The sequence below is a fragment of the Apaloderma vittatum genome, unplaced genomic scaffold (genome assembly GCF_000703405.1).
Source record: "Apaloderma vittatum isolate BGI_N311 unplaced genomic scaffold, ASM70340v1 scaffold3121, whole genome shotgun sequence".
NCBI lineage: Eukaryota > Metazoa > Chordata > Aves > Trogoniformes > Trogonidae > Apaloderma > Apaloderma vittatum.
The window spans coordinates 45017-65688 of NW_009698333.1; the positions used below are offsets into that span (position 1 = coordinate 45017).

The following is a 20672-nucleotide window of genomic DNA, read 5'->3' on the forward strand; positions in this document are numbered from 1 at the left end:
AGGGAAATTTTTTATTTCGTCAAGATGATCTACTACTTAAAAATTCAGCTAATTCACTAATGTGATCAACAAGGGAAGAAAAAAACCACCTGAAATGCGATTTCACAGACTTAAGCCCATTTCAAGTCATTTTCATGATCTAACATTCTTCCAGGGAACACTCTGGATGGATAACAAATCTAAAAACTTATGTGGCTGAGGGATCAACTGGCTTCAGTCCACTCAACTCTCTTCTAACAACATTTACATGGAATTTTACACAAGTTTTAGTCATAGAAGAGGAACAAAAAACATTATCTTAAGAGCTATCTCTAGTGATACTTTGCATTTATCTTGTCACCACCAGACCCCACTTCCTTCTTGCATGGATTGTACTATCATTAACATTAAAGAAAAACATTAGTAAGAAGTTTTTGTTCTTTTAGAGGTGCAAATGTCTAGAATGTACAATGAACTCTTGGTCAGACTGAGTTTGGAATTTCCATGCTGCACGTGGAAAGTGATAGCTGAAAGCTCGTCTTTTGTTAAGCTGCACATCAGGTATTCGAGCAGAGAGAGGAGCGCGTCAAGTCACGAAACACATTTTGCAATTGTTAGCCTCTTTGCAAATTGTTACCCTTCTTCCAAAGCACGATACCTAACCATGCTTTAGAACTACGGCAGAAGTTTATGGACTTTGTCACTGACAGATAAAGGACCTCTGTCACAAGAACGAGTTTTCTCTCCTTATTTTGAAAATAGCCTGTCCACGTGTGCTCATATTCCTTCCTGTTCCATGGTGACAAGCGATGTTTGTATAATTTCATATTGTTCGCAGAAACGAACTTCAATTTATTAACTTGTGAGAGTCGACATAATTCAACAAAGAGCATAAGGAAGTTTAAAATTCAGTGATAATGTGTAATAACAAGTCATTTTGAATTCTATTACGTTCCACTCAGTTCAAGTGAACATAGATGTAGCCATCAATAAGAAAAAAAAAATTGATGAAATCCAAATTCGTCTGTTGTAGATATCCCAGTTCTATTGACATTTGAAAGTGACCTTGCATGTGACAAGATGACAGAAGTTTGTCTGTTGCTGTTTTACCTGTACAGAACATGTTGCAGCAATTACACCATCTACAGGAGTTTCAGAGAAAGGGTCAAATGTTCGATCTGGTCGCCGCATGAAATCTGGTTTAAGTAGATACCTTATTTCATTTAAAAAAAAAAAAAGAAAAGAAAATCATTCTTATGTGGAAATTAAATCTGAATTAAATACAATTAAAATGGATGTTCTATCTTTAAATGATGAAATCTTCCACAGCTCTGGAAAATACAGACTATCATTCTAGCTGCATGTGAGGAAGTAAAAGGAAATACTATGGTTGGCTAGTATACAGATAAATATTAATTTTTATTTTGAATTACCAGCTAATGAGATATGAAATCAATCCAAGAGCTCAAGATGAAAATAAATGTAATATAATCGAGGACATTTCAAAATAACTTAATAACATATTTCAAAAATATAGCGAGTCATCACATAACAAAAAGTACATGCTCTCATCTGTTTTAATTCTTTAACTTGTTCTTAACACTTCGGAAAAATACAGAGGGCTTATTCAATTTTAAGAGTTAAGACTTAGACAACAAATTTCAGCCTGAAGCTAATTTTTTTATCTCCGTTAGAAAACCTTGGGGGAAAACAGCTGATAGTATCAGTGCTGTCAGATTGTTAATTATAACAGCAAGTAAGGTACCACCATAATAACACTTACAATACATCCCTGAGGACTATACGCTGGATCAGCATATCAATGAAGCTGATACGTGCTCTGACGAATCAAAACACAAGGATTCTGCCATCAAAATGAACCAGCAGTTGATCACAGAACTGCCGTACTACGCGTGACAGGGGTTCTCTTCCACCAGTGGAAGAAAACACGTAACTGGAGTTATCTTGCTAATTCTGCAGCCTTTACAAACAACAGCTGCTAGAATAATATTTTTGTATCCACTCTTAGTCTCTCTAGTGAATCACTGGTACATGATGTTATAAAGACCTAGGTAGAGTTCAGAAATAATTTAAAAATACTACAAAAATTCCAATGGAAAGAATGTCAATGCTTTCTCCTATTTTTTTCATAATGTGGTTTTTGTTTAGAAAGTAATATTCATCATTTTTTTTTACATTGTAAATATGTGATTTTATAATATTGTATTAATTTAACGTTAGGTTATAGGCAAGTCTTACAGTAAGAGTCAACGCAAATCTTACTATAAGACTTGCATTAGTAGAAAAGTTGTTTCTTCTCCAGATGAGTTTGAAGATTTTAATGTGTTTCTGGACTGCCGTTTTCTATAATTCATCAAACTTCTCCTTTCTTTTGATGTTAATGACCAACCCATTCTATTAAGGTATAAGCACAACATTTGAGAAAAATCTACCAACATCACTTGAGCATCCTTTTTCATGCAAAAGTCATGAGCAAGAACTCAGAGAGATGAAACGCTTCAGTATGCTCTGTGAAATTCGCTCTCCAACTAAAGTACACAGATTAAAATAATGTTCCGTATTTATTAAGACTCAACCTGTCCAAGTAAATTTTGCAATTCTGTGAACCGTGCAATGAATCGTCATTCTGAGGCATATCTTCAAAGAAAGATTGAGAACAGAAACTGAAGACATATTTAAATAACTGTGTATGGTACTCATGATCTTCATAATTTGCACACAAAGTCTCTTTTATCTCATCTCTAAAAGCTAGGCATAATTAAAAATCAAATTCAGAGTACCTCCTTGCAGGGGATAATCCTCTCTGAATTCTGCTCATTTCTACTCTTCACCTCACATTCTATTTTTCTTTTGTAACACAACAGTGACAAAATCTTATTAAAACCATAGTAAAGGCTTCTGATACACACTGAGAACAGCTTAAATCGTATCACTCACCCACATGATCCATTATATTCAAATTTTCCTTGATTCAGCTGCATTGCTAAATCTGTCAAGAAAGAAAAAAGTCACTATCTTTCCCTCTTAAAGTGCAGATCACGAACAATTATTTTTAGCAAATAAGACTGTTTGTCCAGAATAACCAGTTTAAATACAAAATAAATTTAATACACATAAACGACACATACGTAAGATTTAAAAGGAAGCAATAAGAAAACTTCAAATTTCTTCACAGTAGTAACAGCTTTATCAACTCAGCTGAAGTCTAGGCTGTCTCTCCGTGAATTCAGACACACCCGGCAGGCAGAAAACCATCAGACCGTGGCTGCATTAAGTGCCTGGGTTGGGACTCCAACCATCTGACTTTCAGTATCTACAGTACAGATGTCTCCATTTCTGCTAGTGATCTAGAACCACTTTGAATAACGTAGAGATGCAAGCACTTCAACAGTGCAGTTAACCTCAGGCTAAGGCAGACATATTAAAAATATCTGAGCTGAGACATCCCAGAAGTACGTATTGCTCTACAATGACCACGGACAACTAACTATGATGGTCTCTATCCAGATGTCTCAAAGAAGGTGTGATGAGTATCACATCCGTTTCCTGCGGGATTAATTGAATAAAAACCACAAAAAGAAACCACAAAGATCACTGCAGCACTGCTCAATTTCAATATTTAAAGCATCTGAGTTTTATTCAATGCATTGTTACAGCACTTGTTTATAAAGACAAACTCCTAACAATAAAGTCTCCCAAAGCTCATGCAAATTAAAATGTTTTTCTACAGTTTTCCGATTGTACTAGAATATAATATCTTTGTTTAGCAGTAACACAGGTATTCTCTCGCCCAACAGACTCTACCTTCAAAAGGGAAAATATTCTTTTCTGCATGTTCTCCGTCACACAAAATACACGATTCTCATACGCTCATGTCAGTTATTATTCACTTTACTGGGCAGCCTTAACTTGCATTTCCTTAATTATTCTTCAGCCCAACAGCACAGCTGGATCATAAAGGACTAATACAGGAAATTTGCTCACTTCCAATTTTACAATTACTAATCCCATTTTGCAGTACAAAGGGGTTGAGAATGACATGCGGTGGGGAGAGGCAGAGTTGGGAGCAGAGTGCAGCTTGCACATCTGCCCCAACCTCCACGTCGTGTACCACGGAGTGCTTTATAAGCACTGTATCCCTGGTCAGTCTTCTCTTGCTTCCCCAGCAAGCGAAATCAGGGGAAAGCTTTGCAGGACAGAACTCAGGGTATGATCATCAGCAGTGTCTGTAGCACCAAAGACACCGTTCAAGGGGGAGAGGGAAAAAAATCCATGAAAAACACCCCCAAAAAACAAAACAACAACACAAACAACAACAAAAGACCAGCACCAAACAAACAAACAAACCCACCCACAAATCAAACATAAAAGTACTATCACAGATAGAGGAAAAATGAAAAAGAAACCACCAGTCTGTTACATGTATGATTGAAGACGTTCCTAGATTAATTTAAAAAACCAAAACAATCAAATTACCCAAACCTGCAAAACAGCAAAAAACCCATCCTTTTGTTACACTCATACCTTCCCTGAACAGGAACAACACATCTCCTCGCAGTTTACGCTGTGGAGAGACACTGACCTTCTCTGGCATCATTTTCTCAGCTGGGATCTCAGACCCCATTCCCTGATGCTGAACACGACCTACACTTCACAATAACTGGTCCAAATGCATTTGGCACACAGTCATTAGTTTTTACCATCTTAATTCGTACGCTCCTTCGTCTTTACTTTGTAGACACGCACCCAACTGTGCCAAAGCTGTGTTTTGTGAAAACAGTCATTTTCCTGTAATTAATACTTTTTACAGTAATAAAACATTGATGTGAGAAGATACAGTATTATATCTTCATGAAAGGGGACTGAATTTTCCTTTTATGTATGGCTTTTTTATTGCTCCTTGTCTTACGCTTCCATAGTTCCACCGCACTGTGTTATTTAGCCATATGTCTGCTTCCTCCAAAAATGCCAGAAGCAAATCCATGGCATCTGTTTGAGAGTTACTGCCCAAGCCATTCTTTAGGATTGAGGTTCACTGGTCGTTGCTGCCTACCTGGGGTCTGATAGTTCAGTGAGACCATCTGGCAGCCAGCGTTCCAGAAAATTTGAGGCATGTAATTACTGGAATCCACTCGGCCTCCCTTTGGGTATATCCGACTCATTTGTCGTTTATTATAACTGTAGAATTCATCAAGGAAAATGAAATAAAAACATCATAGGAATATATGGTCATATCCTGGTATTTTCAATATTTCTTGTATCAATTTTACTGCTTCTCATCCTATGAGCTACTTCTCCTTTTCTTTTACAGATGTGGAACACTGTCCATTAGAAAGGTACACTCATTTATTTGTAGCATTGGAATAGAGAAGTGGTATAAGGAGGTGAAAGGATACTTCACAAACTCAATGGCATGGGTCTTCAAATACCCTAGTCCAACTGATTCATTGAAAGAGGACATATTATGATGAATATTGCGTTCTAGAAAGAAAAGACAATACATTTTAAAATGCCTTTGCAATGACAAATCATAATTGAAAATCGTGCACCCCACAAAATAGCAGGATACAGCAAATTCTGGTCTTTTCCCTATGATCTGTCACTCTTCTAAACAAATTATACTGAAGATAAAATTTCTTAATATTTGACATGCTGATCTCCCAGGAATTGAAAGAAAAAAGCAAAACTTTTGTTCCACGTTTAGGACAAAATTGTCATTCAGAGCCTGTGTTGCATGGCTAGATAAGGTGAAACAACATGATAAATGGCCTAGCGCAGTACGAGAGCATCAACTAACTGCTGACCACTGTGACAGTCACGCTCACCTCACTTCACAGAAAGCTGAACTAAAGAAAGCAGTTTAGCTGGAAAAGCCTACAGAATATAATCAACCTCAACGGCTTCATACTCTCCCAGTAATTTAGTGACTCCATGTGGATGACCGGTGGAATAACATGTTAACTTTGCATTCAAGAGAGATCTAAAAATACAGTGATGATCGCCGTTAAACTATACCAAGTCTTCTGCCATTTCTATACTCAGGAAATGTAGAGAATTAAAATACTACCTAGACTAAGCAGACAAATACTTTTATTTCATTCAACCTTTTATGTTACCTTCTGCTACATCGAAACCTTGAAATTTTACAGGTTGAGCATAGTTGACCATTGTTGATAAATATGGATGTATATTGGTTGTGGCACCTACATATTTGTAAGATGCCATCCACGCTTGTTCATCTTCAACAGTTACTAAACCCTGAAAGCACATTAAAAAGAATAATCACTATTTATGTGTGCAAACACTATTCTTGGAATTTTCAAATGTGATACAAAAATATACCCAAATCTGCAGAAAGCTAAAGAAAGTGTGAATTAATACAAGTGGAAATTTAATGACACAAATTAAGATTTATCTTTTTACTAATATACGCACCAAATAATCTCAATGTTAGAGGATGCATGCAAGAAGACTGATGACAGAGAAACTCCTAAGCAGCGCATAAATATTACATGATGTTAGTAGGATAACTTTGGGATAAAAGATAAATATTACAACAGAGCAAGCAATGGTGGGAGATAATGATCTGTCAAACAAATTCCTAAGAATTGTGATAATATACATTTTCTGATAGCATCTGTGGTGGGGTACCAAGTAGAACTTTCTCAGGATCAGAACACAGATAGGTTCAACTGCTAATCTTTACCAGTAAAAGCAGACCAAAATATAGGGATTACAATCTTCATTTAACAAACAGATGTCACAAGACCAAAGAGACAAAACATCTAACTCGTATCCCCAGCCATTTAAACTGACAAAAACCTGAATCCATCATTCACATAAAGACGCGCTACACTTTTAACAGAATTTCAAGTCTTCTACAAGTATTTCATCTGCTAGAAACCCACAACAGGAAGTGCTTCTCGTTGGATCCACTCGTCCAGCTTTTTGTTTTCCATAAATCGGTTTGAAACACATTCTTTTCACCAAAAGATAGGAAAGAAAAAGAAAGATCTCTGTAAAACTAAGCAAACTCCACAAGACTTACTGTTCACGGTATTTTCCCCAAAAACATTTTCACTTGTTCTCCTACCAGCAAAACAGTCATCAAAAATCTAATCTACTGTAGCCTGATAGTGAACTTCTGCAAGGAAGTATATTAAAAAATTCTTATAGTACAGCTTTTTATTTTCAGAATGCAACCTGTGTTGGTCAGAAAGTTCATTTCAAAAAATGAATTCCATGTGAAGTGAAACAATTTACGCCTTAAGACAATTATAGTCACAAGGAATGTCATTTTCTGACTGCATACAATAGCTGAGTTATCAGAATGAGTCCAGGTGTTGCTTTATGTATATTTTAGACTGAACTAAACTTTGAATGGCCCAAGAAATCAAACTGATATCATGTTTTAACGCTGATTAAAAGCGCTCAATCCAGCTGCTTTTCAGGAATCCACATACTGAGGGTTCCCTAAACTTGCCAAGCAGTACATCCCTTTATTAGTAGAATACAGGTATCTTTTTGTTACTAGGTTAATATTGTCAATAGAGTTTAGAACAAGTTAAGGTCAAATTTCTTCAAAGGAACTAGTCCTCTTCAGTGTCTTCATTTTTGGAGGGCCAGTAAGTCAGGAGGAACTAATCACCCATTTTCTCAAAAAACAGGCTCCTTCAATGGACCCCTTTGCTGACTGCTCATAATTGCTAATCATGTTTTACTATCTTGATCCAGAAATGTGTAAGTAACGAATCACAGTGAAAAGGAAGTCAAAGGGGATTATCCACGCCTTAGTACCAAGGCAACAGGACTCTGCAGACTAGAGCTGTATGACTGCATTATTGCCACACTGGCTTTATGACAAAGTTCTAAAGAGAATCTGCTGGTCATTGATTTTACCTGATTTATGTGCAGATCCATAATTTTTAGAGTAAATGGGCTGTACTCTCAGCAGTGTTCACAACCTGATGAATTAGAAAGGGGCAAGGACGGAATGCTTCTGAAAGCCTACGGAATGGTTACAACAGCACACAATCCTTTTGGGGGCTAGAGAAAACAATGTGGGAAAGGTGTTCTCTATGTTATTTACACCTGCCTACTCCTCTAGAAAAGAGGCAGAACTCACTTAGAAAACAATACAGACTGAAACAAAGTGTGGTTAGGAATAGGAAAGGCTTAAATGAGAGAAGAGGAGGAGGAGGAGAGTGGAAGGAGGTGGGAAAAGTCTTACAGAAGGGATTCCTGGGAGAAGCTAAAATGTGGAAGTCCAAAGGGAAAGCAAAGGGAAGAAAAAGAGAGAGGAAAGCAAAGTGCAGTCAGGGTAAGGCAAGAGGGAAAAAAAAGAAGCAGGGGTGATATATCTCAACACCATTCAAAGAACTGCTGTATCCCAGAGCATGACATTTGAGACTGAGATCAGACACTTCTAAGCAGGCAAAAGTCATGCACTCCTGTCTGTCCTCAAATTTTCTGACAGCTCTAACCTCAGGATAAAAGTACAGTAGAATAAACCCTAGGGGACAAAACGAGGCAGAGTCACTTTTGGAAATACTCTGTAGGTGGAGTGAAACTGAGAATTGTTAAACCACTAAGAATGTATGGTAAGTAAAATGTATGTTAAATGTAAAGTAATAATATAAACTACGTAACATCCTATGTGTCACCTTTTTATTGTTTTCTTGCTCAGAATCTTCAACAGCCTATGGGAAAAAAATATATATACATTACCCAAAGAAAAAGCAATAGGAAACACTCACAACAAAGGAAAAAAAAATTCTCAAAAAGTTAACGCATTTAGCAAAAAGTACACTGTTTTCCATCTTCCTGTGTGGTTCCATACACTTGGTCAGATTTGCAGTTTCTTTCCAGTTTGGGTACACAAGATATGAAACTCAACAGCTGGCTAGCAATGGGAATAGCAGGGAGGATGCCAGACAGTTAAGCTCAAACCAGTGCTATCATTAGATGTTGGGGACAGAAATTTCAGAGAATGAAAGAATGACACACCCAGGCAATACAAAAAGATCATGTGAACTAGATATTCAGACTGCTCAGGCTCTGAAATCTTAAGGGTTAAGACTGCTGTAAGCTGTGCTTTAAGCATCCATATTTGGAAAAGGCCTATCTCCGGATGTTACATGCAATAGGACAGTCTGCTGTGTCTTCAATCCCAATCCGCTACTACCGAGAATCTCAGACAGATAAATGTTGACTTGGCACTGGACGCACGTTCCTACAGAATGAAGAAGTCACTGATGAGCAAAGAAGCAGATGGCCATATGCTGACGATGAGTGACTAACATGAAAAAACACCCCAAAACCAACAAAAAAGTTCAAACCCCCCAAAACTCATGTAGTTAGTAAGTGAAACCAGCCCTAGAGTAAAAAAAGGCAAATGATACATCAGTGGGAGAATTCATAAAGAAGCAAAGATGTTGACTTGAAGAGATACCAAGGTGGCAGGTCTGACATCCCCATGCTACTGCTGTAGACATACTGCCAAGGGCAATCTCTGCTAGGAAAGATTTTCCGTACTTGCACTTCTATCTGGTCTAAGATCCAAAGGAAGCCAGGCAGGAAGGAAGTGGCCAAAACACTTCCGAGACAGAGAAGCATGATCTGATAAGGTACCTTAGCATTCACTCTGTAGCAAGCAACAGTAAGGCCTTCAGTGACAGAGAGGTTTAATTCTGAATTCCCATATTCTGTATCTAATTAATGTCAAGTGATATTCAAGTTACTGAGCACAGACTGATAAACTGTACTGAATCAGGAATGACAGGGACTCTTACTCTGTATGCCAGCTGTCACTCTGTTAGGACTACCTGGGATGAGACAAAATGGGCTTAAGTTGCACCAGGAGAGGTTTAGATTGGATATTAGGAAAAAATTTCTTCATTGAAAGAGTGGTGAAGCATTGGAACAGGCTGCTCAGGATAGTGGTGGAGTCACCACCCCTGGAGGTGTTCAAAAAATATATAGACGTGGCACTTCACAACATAATTTAGTGGTCATGGCAGTGTTGAGTTGATGGTTGGACTTGATGATCTCAGAGGTCTTCTCCAACCTTAATGATTCTACGATTTTGTAGCCCCACTGCGACCCCACCCCACTGGGTAACGAGCATCCTACTTTGTCTTCACTGTTGTAGGTGGAAGGGATAATCTACCCTAGGAGTTTACAACAAAAAAAGACCCAGAGAATCCCTGTAATGAAGAAACAGGATGTAGTCTTAAAAAAATCCAACCAAACCACCTCATATTACAGCTCTGCAACCAAGATGCAAAGTAAAATATCAGAGGCAGAAGCAGGAAACTGCTTGCTACCTCTCCTTAGTATTTTTCATCTAATACTCCACTTGTATACTGTTTCACTACATACTGATTCTGTTTTCTCAGAGGATTTGATCTGCACAAGCAGAGTATTTTAAGCTACAACAGTTTGCCTTTTCATAACCCTAGAGGTTAGGAATCTGGTGAAGATCTTGAGTTTGACTCTTCTGACAACGTGTGCTGTGATGCTTCCACAAAAGCAGGTTTATTTCATACCCAACTCCACAGAAAGCTTCCAAAAGAAATACATGTAAGAAGCAATCCCACCTTTTTGACACTGATGGCAACAGCTTCTTTTTGGCTGTAATCATCTACAGTAAGGTCACTTCCAAATTTGTACTCTGGATGCGCTTCTTCTTCCTGGTCAGCTGCACAGAAAATAAAAAGGATCAGTGCAAAAAACACTGAAGCTGCTGGTTTTGTGAGAGACATGAAACAAAAGACAGTTGAATACACAGGTTTGGCATTTTTTTAAAAACAAAATTCAGGGCATTAGATTTTGAAGCATTAGTAGTAAAGTTGCAGCTAAGGCCCGAGATTCTTACAGCTCTGACACCGTCAGTAAGAGAAATTTTATTTACTGTATTTTTGTATTTTTGAAGGAATCGGTAATTTGCTTAGTGAAAGTGTAAAAATATCCCATAGGCTCGGGGAAATAACAAGAAATGAAGACAGAGTTCTTTAAATAAAGATGTAAAAAGTTGCTCGTGTCCAGGCTTCTCATGCATTGTTAGAGCCTCCTTATGTGCCCCTACTATAGGGAATAATTTTCACTTGCTTTTAACATGATTTTCCATTAGAACCTAGTGTACTCAAAGAAGCTACAAAGGACTCTTACAAACATAAAGCCATTAATCACATTATTCGTATGGGATTTAATAATTTTAGAAAATGCTTATTTGAGCCTCTTGGTGGTCTAGCACATAATTAATTACATGGTACTCTAAGAACATTATTAGAAACAAGCATTCCACTGAAATCAGCCTGTAAAACAACACAAACTCCTCCATGCTCCTTGATCACCTGAAAAAAGATACAGAGAGGCCTTTTCAAAAAACTGTTGTACTGCTGGAGCACCTCTGCTACGAGGACAGGCTGCAGGAGCTGAGACTGTTCAGTCTGGAAAAGAGAAGACTTCGGGGGGACCTAATAGTTGCCTTCCAATACCTGAAGGGAACCTACAGGAAGGCTGGGGAGGGACTTCTTACAAGACTATCCAGCGATAGGACAAGGGGAAATGGGTTTAAGTTGAAGGAGAACAGATTTAGATTGGATCTTAGGAAGAAATTCTTCAGTACGAGGGCGGCAAGACTTTGGAATAAATTGCCCAGAGATGTTGTGGCTGCCCCCTCCCTGGAGGTTTTCAAGGCCAGGTTGGACGGAGCCTTGAGTGGCCTGATCTAGTTGAGAGGCGTCCCTGTCCATGACAGGGAGGTTGGACTAGATGATCTCTAAGGTCCCTTCCAGCCTAGGCCAGTCTAGGATTCTATGATTCATTCTTTTTCAGCATTGCAAGGACAGATACCAAGATCTGGATCACAAAGAATATCTTTCATGAGGACCTCTACCGACTGCAACAACAGTGGCTCCCTGCTAGTAAAACTAATAAAAATAAATAGAAAAATCAGGGAGAGGACCAAGCGTGGGACATTCAGTATGACATGGGTCACAGGCCAACACCTTGGTTCAGATTAGACACTTGCAGGCAATGCATGATTTACCTCTTCTGGAGGTGGACATTTAAAATAAAGAAGGTGAATCACACCCTAGATTGGTCTATTTTTCTCTGTCGTCCATAAACACTTTCCACATCACTGGCTCAGATCTAGATGTTTATACTGAAGATATCTGAAGCTTGGCAAGAAAAATCCTATCCCTCATTTTATCCTTATAAACTAGAATGCAGTAATCCAATGTGATGTTGACATGAGTATTAAAAATAGTGACAAAATCTGTTTTCAAAGCAAAGATCACAGCTTGCCAGTCTCACACATACATATATTCACATAGTGAAAATCTGACTTGGTTGATGTTCCAATGACTTCTGAACAGTAAATGGAAGTTAAAATTACCACTAGTACCATTAACTGAGCTCACATTACTACCACAGCCTGCTGCAGAGCCAGGAGTAGCTGTGGTATATATGTGAGATGAGACGGTGAGGCTAGAGGTCTGTATAAATGGTCTTGCACTGAGTCCAGACTTACTGCTGTTGCCACAGCCCGTAGGCATATGTGTAACAAGTACACTAGCTGCTCGTGCCAGCCTACTGATTTACCACAGGCAATGTCTGAGAGCCCTTCTCTATGAAATCCTCACCACTTTCTATTTCTTCTTCGTTATCATCCTCTAGGATATTTACAGGAGCAGCGGTTTCCCCAGCCTCCATCATCTTTTTCAGAGCATCAAGCTGTTCTGTTAATAAGAAAAATAAAAATGAATTAGTCATGACACAAACAGTTTGTAGCACAAAGAAATACAATGATTCTCTGATCCCGAGTGTTGCTTTTATTTAATGGATTCTTTAAGTTTTCAGTTAGTAATAAAATTTTACACAGTGAGAGCATCATTAGACACTGCTGTTAGATCTGAAAAGGGGTCAGTAAGGACTGTATCTGAAGCTTGCTGAAGTTAAGAAAAATATTTTCATAGACTTCAAAGATCCTTGGGAGGAAGCATATTACTTCTTCCAAGAAGAAACAGCCAGCTATCTCTTTGGTGCTTGAGGTATGCAAATAAAGGCAAACTGCTTGGATTTTCAGTTGTGTTCCCATGTGCATTTTAGTTAGCGTGAACATGATCATATTTGACTGAAGTCAGCGGAAGGTCTGCATGCTTATCTTGGAATGGAGAAGGACCAGCGTTTCTTCTTACAGGTATACTGGAAACTAATATAGCAGTATTATTACTATCACTGAAAGAAGATAAATATCAGAACTGGCAACAATAGTAAGAAGAGCAATTTAAAATTCCATTTCATTTTATGCTTATCCTGGAAAAAAACACAGCAATGCAAAATACCAGTGCAGGATGGATCTACAAGAGATTCTATCTGCATTCTGTTTTAGCTCAATCAGCAATCAGATAAAAGTCCCAGCATTACCTTTCTGTGTCAATCTATGCCTGTGCTACACGCCACAGCAATGCAAAAATACCAGCGCAGGATGGATCTACAAGAGATTCCATCTGCATTCTGTTTTAGCTCAACCAGCAATCAGATAAAAGTCCCAGCATTACATTTCTGTGTCAATCTATGCCTGTGCTACACGCAGATATCAAGGCCTAGACTCTGGCACTTGTATCAAACACAAGGGCAAATAAAGTGTCATTTACACATAGATCATATTCTTCCAACACTAAAGTACAAGCAATTCAGATAGTAACAAAGTCTATTTCTATCTACCTAGACTTTTATTTAATTTAATACTTGACGAGATTTACTTACTTTTTTCTACTTCAGGTTTCAGTCTTTTATTCTTTATAAGAATCTTTCTTTTGAGGTCATTAGGAGAAGGTAAGGCTTTACCTGGATCAAGCTGTAAAATAATTTTAAAAAAAGGCTTAATAACAGCTATTCAACCTCTCTGTATCCCTGTTTGTGATTTTGACAGCAATGGTAAGGGGCAGTGAACAAGTAGTGCCACCTCAGGCACAAACCTGAGAGGTAGTGCAACTGCAGTTATACTGTCTCCTCTGTCTCTTCCCTATCCCATGGGAAAGCTTTGCTCAGTTAAATACTGACGGCTGAAGCTAGCACATTTGTCTCCAGCCTGCGTCATCCTCAGCTGCACTGGTCAAAATATCTCCCCCTCTCTCCTGCTTAGTGGTGGGCACGGATGTGACCTGCAACTTTTCATCAGAACTCCCTAATCTCCCTCTCTCTCTGTGGTTCACACACAGTCCAAGTCACAGTTTAGCCCACTATCATTTGATCATTAAATAAGTCACCTTTTATGCTCCCTTCAAGCTGTAATAATGGCAGTAAGGCAGCCCACACATACTTACGGAGTAAAAATGGGCCATCAAGGGTGAATGGAAAACTACTCAGTCCTTAGCTAGCTAATGAGAACTATTTTTGCCCGAAGGGCTACAGGGTCACATCTTCAGTATTTGTGAAACACAAACGGCAAGTTTCATATATGCTAAGAAGTACTACTAAAAGGTGTGCTACAGTTTGAGAAAGAAGAAAAAATACTGAGAAAAAGTACAAAATCCTCCAGTTTAAGCCCCATCACATCACTGAGGCTAATAACCAGAGATATGGGTATGGTAATAAGCTCCCTCTCCACCTCAGGCTTGCTAAGAATATTAGGCAAAAAGTTGCTGGTATAATGGACTGTGGTTTCCAGGGAACCCTAAGTGACAGAGGGTTGGAAGACATTTCCAGGACTAGTTAAAAGCTCTTAGAAGAAACATTTATGTATTCTCAGCCTTAAATCCAACTCAGAGCTATGTAGAAGCAGCATTCTAGATGAAGAAATGAAAGAACAAAGCACCACGACTTGAAACCAAATAAAAGCAGCAGAGATAACAAATAATAACCCAGAAAAAAACCAACAAACACACCAAACACAAAACCCCCCCTAAACCAAATCAACCTAACCCCACAAGAACAGATGCAAATCCCCTTGCAGGAGGATAATGGCTTTCCACAACCATCAGTCTAGCTCAGTTATGGGAGTTTCAGCATGTTGGATGAAAACTCAATTGTTCCTGCGAGCACCTGGGCTGTAGTTCCACTAGATGTCAGTGCCGCAGAGCTCATTTATCTCGAGGTTTCCAGAACGCCAGCCTGTATCCCCAAAAGGAAGAGTATAGCTGGATACCCAGTTGGACAAATATTTGCTTTTACTTCAAATCAAGTCTGCTTCAGCCAGTGCCATGCCGCTCTCAAGTCTGCCCTTCTCAACCAAATAATCGAGGTACCTGACACCAAGCACTTGTAAAATGCCCATTTCAAGCTCCTCCTGCCATCTCTACATTTGCCTTGTGAGCAGCTGGGGACTGAATTCACCCATAAGAAGGAAGGGACACAAAATGCAGAAGGCTCAGTAGTGCTGCAGAGTACAGGCAGCTGAGGCTGAATACTGAGCCCTGAGGTAGCAGCTAGGCAGCTTTTGGCCAGCTCTATTTTAGGCTTCCCTGAAAGTTGCTGAAGTTGTTATTTGAGAAATGCAGCAAGATGCTACATGCATTACAGGGATGCACTTTTCAGGGCAAAAGCCTGATATTCACCAAGCCTTGTGCACTGCTGTCCCTGCAACATGCAAGGAAAGCCAAGAAAGGACAGCTCTAGAGACAATAATGCCAGGAGCCTCGCCTTTGCTGGGGTCACATGGACAGGAGCTGAAAGGTAAGGCAGAGTCCTCTTTGCAGGGGTCCCCTAGGGACTAAAGAGCATCTTGCAGGTTTTGGGCGGTGGCTGCTGGCAGACAGTGAACATGTTGCTGAGGAGAGTAAGGAAAGCCCTGAGGAGTAGCTTTAAACACTGGGTAACAAGTTACTATAAATGCTGTGTTTGTGAAGGAGTGTCTGATGTTACCTCCTGCCATGCAGGAGAGTGAAGTGCATGCAGATAACAGTGCACTTGATAGTCCAAATGAGACTGCAGGGAACTCTTTGTGTTTAATTTAATTCTTAATACAGTAGTGGGGGCCACCTAGACTGCAGGACCTGGTCTGGAGAATGAGGCATGCAAAGTGCAGTAGATAGGTTTCCTCAGTTGAGATCATGCAAGTTACAATTAATTGTTTTCAGCAGTGCCTGGCAACTTCAGAGTTACGCATGACCTGCAAATACAATGTATGTGGCATATTTTATGTAGGTGCTGATATTACGTCACACATCAAGGGGATGGATTTCCCCAGGCTGCTCGCCAGAGCCCTGTACAGAAGAGATTAAACAAATCAGATAAGGACAAAGTTTGTACCAGAAAGTACAGACCCCCAAAATCAATAGTAACTTTTGAAAGCACGGGACTGGCAGTGAACAGCACTATAGGTGATATGATCCTAGTTTATCACCTCTTTTTAAATACAGCTAACAAAAATAAGTAAATAAAAAGACTGTAAGAATATATCATACTGGATGTGTTTCTAGAGGCTGCTTCAACAGGAGATCTCCAAAAAGATCTTCACAGTATTTTGACATCTTGTACTGTTGATATTTGCTGGAAAAGATGACATTAGTTAATTTCTAAATATAAAAAAGAAATCTCTATTACTCAGCAAAAGAGAATAATACTAAGTAATGTAGATAGACATCACAAATTACATACTTCCCACTTTCTCTCAACTGAGAAGTATTATTTTACTGTAATTATGCTGCCAATAAAAGTCTATTACCTGACATAGATGAATTTAATAAGACCAACACAGCTACTGAACATCCAAATATATTTCACAGCTTTACCACAGATAAAAATATTACCATTATTAACCTAAAGTTTGACTATTAAAGTACAGTCTCTTCCAAGTGACATTCAGTATACCTGCATATCTGTACATAGTTTACAGGCACACCCAAATTACAGTATTTTTGAGCTGTAACACCTTCTCTCATATATTGCATTAAAAAAACATAAAATAAATAAATGGGTATTATATACCTGCAGTGATTTTCAAATGAAAGAATGACAGGGTACTCTGATGTAACAAATGCTGTTTCCTTAATAGCTTGAATTACATCCTAGAAAATGCAACAATAAGATTCAAATTAGAACAGATCTAATTACATTGTAATGAAAGATTTATTTTTTTTTGTTCTCCACCCTGAGAAACACAGTACTGAGTCTCAATGTGCCAAATGAAGCCAGAACTAGAACAAACTGTATGCTCATTCTTCCCTCTTCCCCTGCAACAGCCTGGACTCAGCGCCAAACAGGTGCCTCATGCACCAGCAGCAGCGATGGCAGCTTCTGCAAGAACCTCTCAGTGCTAACCCCAGAGTTCCGGGCACTTTCTCCTGCCAGGGAGATTTTCTACTCCCAGAGTAACTCCCTCATCTTCAGGCTTTTTCCACAGCTAAGGAACTTCTCAGCCAATGGAGAATGTAATAGAAGGCATATAGAATTCGTTAATCAAATTTTATGCTGTGCTAGAAATGAAGTTGTTTAGGCTACAATATCCTGTTAAGCAAACATAGTCTTCCCCAGCACCAAGGTCAGGCTTGTACACAGGGGGAGCTGTCTAGCACCAGCTGCACAAAGAACAAAGACTAGCAGGATGGACTCACTGTAAGAGTATATAAAAACAAGAATAATTGACAAGAACCTAGTGATAAAGGTATCTAACAAGGACCATCTGGTGATGAAAGGCCCCTGTGGAATTCGAGGACACAGATATCTTACGAAATGTGCTGAGAGCAACTAGTTTTTGAACCAAGGTAAAAGTTCATTGTGAGGAAGACCTACGGCCTTTATCCCTGAAGACCCCTGCCCAAGACCACCAGGAGGCACTGCACAGATGTCAAGAGGAGGAGCATATTATAAGCATCTAATGAATATGTAACTTTCTTTGCATATAACCAAGGTATACAGGTGCAGCTGTGGTATGAGCACTCCTTGGTGAGAGCTGCTCCCCGCTGCCCAGCGCTGTTTTGCTTACTCAGCCGCTTGCTAAATTTAATAAATTTTATTAATCACTTAAATTCTAAATTGGCTCCTGGGTTTTATTCCCTCAATTTATAACAGAGAAGATACTTAATTCTGTGGCACAAAGAGCCACAAGGTGTGAAAATACAGGGAAAAAGAAGGAAACCTGCTTCCTGCAGATTCTGTGAAAAGGCAGACGTAACACAGAGGGTGGGTGATGCAGGTCAGAAATGAGCCCTGAGATCTGGAGACGAGAAACGGTTCCTGTGCAGTCTGTCAGAGGGGAGCAGCGTCTGGTGCAGAGGAGGGGAGAGTGCCCTGCATGGATTTTTGTCGTGGGCTTCTACCAAAGCTTACTGCTGGGTGTAGAGGTCAGGCATTTACCTTGAAAAGAATATCTGTACACATTGCTTTGCCGTGTGTTATTATTGGCTCTTGATCTTCACCTTTGCCATCCCAACAGTCCAGCTCAACACACCTAAAGCCCCAAGAAAAACGATGTCAGCTTCCTCAGTGTTTTAATACAGGTGAGCTACCTGGGACACATTCTGAGTAGCGATGTTCAAAGCAATAAGTTACAAAGCAGTTTTGAGCATTACATAATGCCTTTTAAGATGCACATGTGTAATTTCAGACTGGTTTTATAACTTTGGTTGAACTACCTCAAATATAGTATGTGAACAATAAACAACAATAATGTTCTTAGTACTGCAAGACTCTTAATTTTTTCTCTTACTCAGCTAATTGCGACACATTCCAGTATGTCAAGAAATTAAGCAGGACACCATAAACTGATTCTCATTTGCATATAAACTTCTTAATTGCAAAACAGAAAGCCCTCTGAAATTCTTCAGTTGTCATTTTGAGATTGAACTTCTGTTACCTTTCTCACAAACTCTCTCCTGACCACCATTTCTACATTTCACTGCCTTTCAACTTTTTTTGGTGAGAAAATAAGTGTCTTAAATATATATATTCTTATTTACCACAGTAATATATTTATATATTCAATTATGCAATATATCACCACCAATGTATGTTATGTGGATATAAAGTACTGGATTCACAAATATTAAAGGCTGTTATCTCCCGCTTCCAACCTGCATCCAGCCAAAAGCACTTGTCTGTACATCTCCACCGAAGATTTGCCACCAAACTGCCTGCCTGTTAAATATGTATTGTGAGAGGAACTGATGAAATAATGAGCCAAAGGATGGTCCATTTCTTGATATAATTCCAAACGGTCTAGGAAAACTGGAGCGTTCTCATCTGACATCAAATATCTGCAAAACCCATCACTTGATATGACACCTAGAAGGAAGAAGGAAGCATGGTGACTCACCATAAGAAATTTACAGCGGGCAGGAATCAAACTGTCTCACAGAGCAGGAACCCTAGCGCAAAAGCTATGCTCACACAGGCTTCTGCAAGCAAACAGAACCCCTCCCCTTTCAGTGCTCCAAGCTGACCAGCAACTGTGTCCCTGGTGCAAAATCTGTCACTGTGTTCCCAGACAGTAAAACAAACCAAAAAAATCAGGTGCCAACCCAGCTCAATATCCTACATCCACCACTCACCATTAGTAGACCTAAGGCATCAAAAGGATGTGAGGAAGACAAATTAGTAGTGACACCTCCTCAAAATACTCCCAATAATTTGGGGTTCTGGGCCCCTGTGAGTTGCATGTACCAGTCTCCTATGGTACTATTCTCCCCTCGCTCATATTCAGTCCTGTCCTGGCTGTGCTACACCACTGTTAATCAGCTTGCAGCATGTGCAAGGACTGTTCTCTGCTTACAAAAACTAGTGGAGGTGTACCTGAAAATGTTTGCACGTGTTCATTTGTGAAGCATTAGGAAAATCTAAGATACTTTCAAGTTTACTGTTTGAAACACAGGCTTATTCCTTTATAATGAAAAGTAAGCCATTTTCTTCAGTGAACATGGGACGTACAGTAATTTAGAGGACAGAATTCATAATGCCTTTCTCTTATTTCTCTGCTGTTACATGTTTCATAAAGTATGAAAACCACAAATCCAGGGATAAATTTTAGTGAAAGCAAAGTAAGAATAATCAGTACTGCAATATCGGTTTTAAAGCAGCCAAGAGACTGAAAAATGATCTGGGGTAGTGAAGAAAGGATTGCTCCGAGACTCACTGCAGGGAATGGTTATCTGGCACTAATTTGGAGATTGGTTTCCCTAAAGTCATGAATGCACACCCAGCTATATTAAGGCATAGGTCGCAGCAGTCCTATTTTAATTCTGTTTAAGACAACTTTTCTCCTATACAGGGAACTCCAGTAATCCTGCTTTTCATTCTGCTCCTAGCTTTCACAGAAAGTTCTCTCCCGGAGCTTACATTTTCTGCGCTTGGTGTCAGCCAGAGGTGAACTGTTCTGGAACATCTTACTCAAATCCTCTCAGTTGATTCTGAGAGTTGAAACAAGAGGGGGAAAAAAGGGGGCAAAATTAAATTCTCAATTTTAAGAATGTTTTAATTTTGTTGATCTCTGAGAACTTAAAAAAAGCAGCACACAACATTTCAGATGACACACACTTCTAGTGCCTCGTCTAGTGAAAAAAAGTCACAGCTTTACTTACTCTTTGTGTTACTGGAATGTAACTGAGAAAGAATCAGTTACTTATTGCTGCTGTCTTGTTGTGCATCAGCCTGGTTATTAAACTATGGAATTTAGCAAAAAAAAAAAGTGTTGAACTTAATTATTTTTGCTCGACAGCAAAGTTGTA

At 39.1% G+C, this 20672-nt stretch overlaps 1 protein-coding gene across 3 annotated transcripts in view; it reads right to left on the bottom strand.

Annotated features, from left to right (window-relative positions):
* Positions 1–20672, bottom strand: part of PLCB4 (phospholipase C, beta 4) — a 90050-nt gene that overhangs the window by 40272 nt on the left and 29106 nt on the right. For 2 of the 3 annotated variants that reach the window (XM_009877960.1, XM_009877962.1), the window contains exons 11-22: positions 19023–19233; positions 18307–18400; positions 16939–17018; positions 16416–16500; positions 13777–13867; positions 12651–12746; positions 10599–10699; positions 6117–6258; positions 5397–5481; positions 5054–5178; positions 2938–2989; positions 1090–1192 (exon numbers count right to left, since the gene is read on the bottom strand). In XM_009877960.1, the coding sequence (XP_009876262.1) occupies positions 1090–1192; positions 2938–2989; positions 5054–5178; positions 5397–5481; positions 6117–6258; positions 10599–10699; positions 12651–12746; positions 13777–13867; positions 16416–16500; positions 16939–17018; positions 18307–18400; positions 19023–19233 (1265 nt within the window). Of the gene's footprint in view, positions 1–1089; positions 1193–2937; positions 2990–5053; positions 5179–5396; positions 5482–6116; positions 6259–8663; positions 8700–10598; positions 10700–12650; positions 12747–13776; positions 13868–16415; positions 16501–16938; positions 17019–18306; positions 18401–19022; positions 19234–20672 lie in introns of all 3 variants that reach the window. The other variant, XM_009877961.1, reaches the window with a different exon arrangement.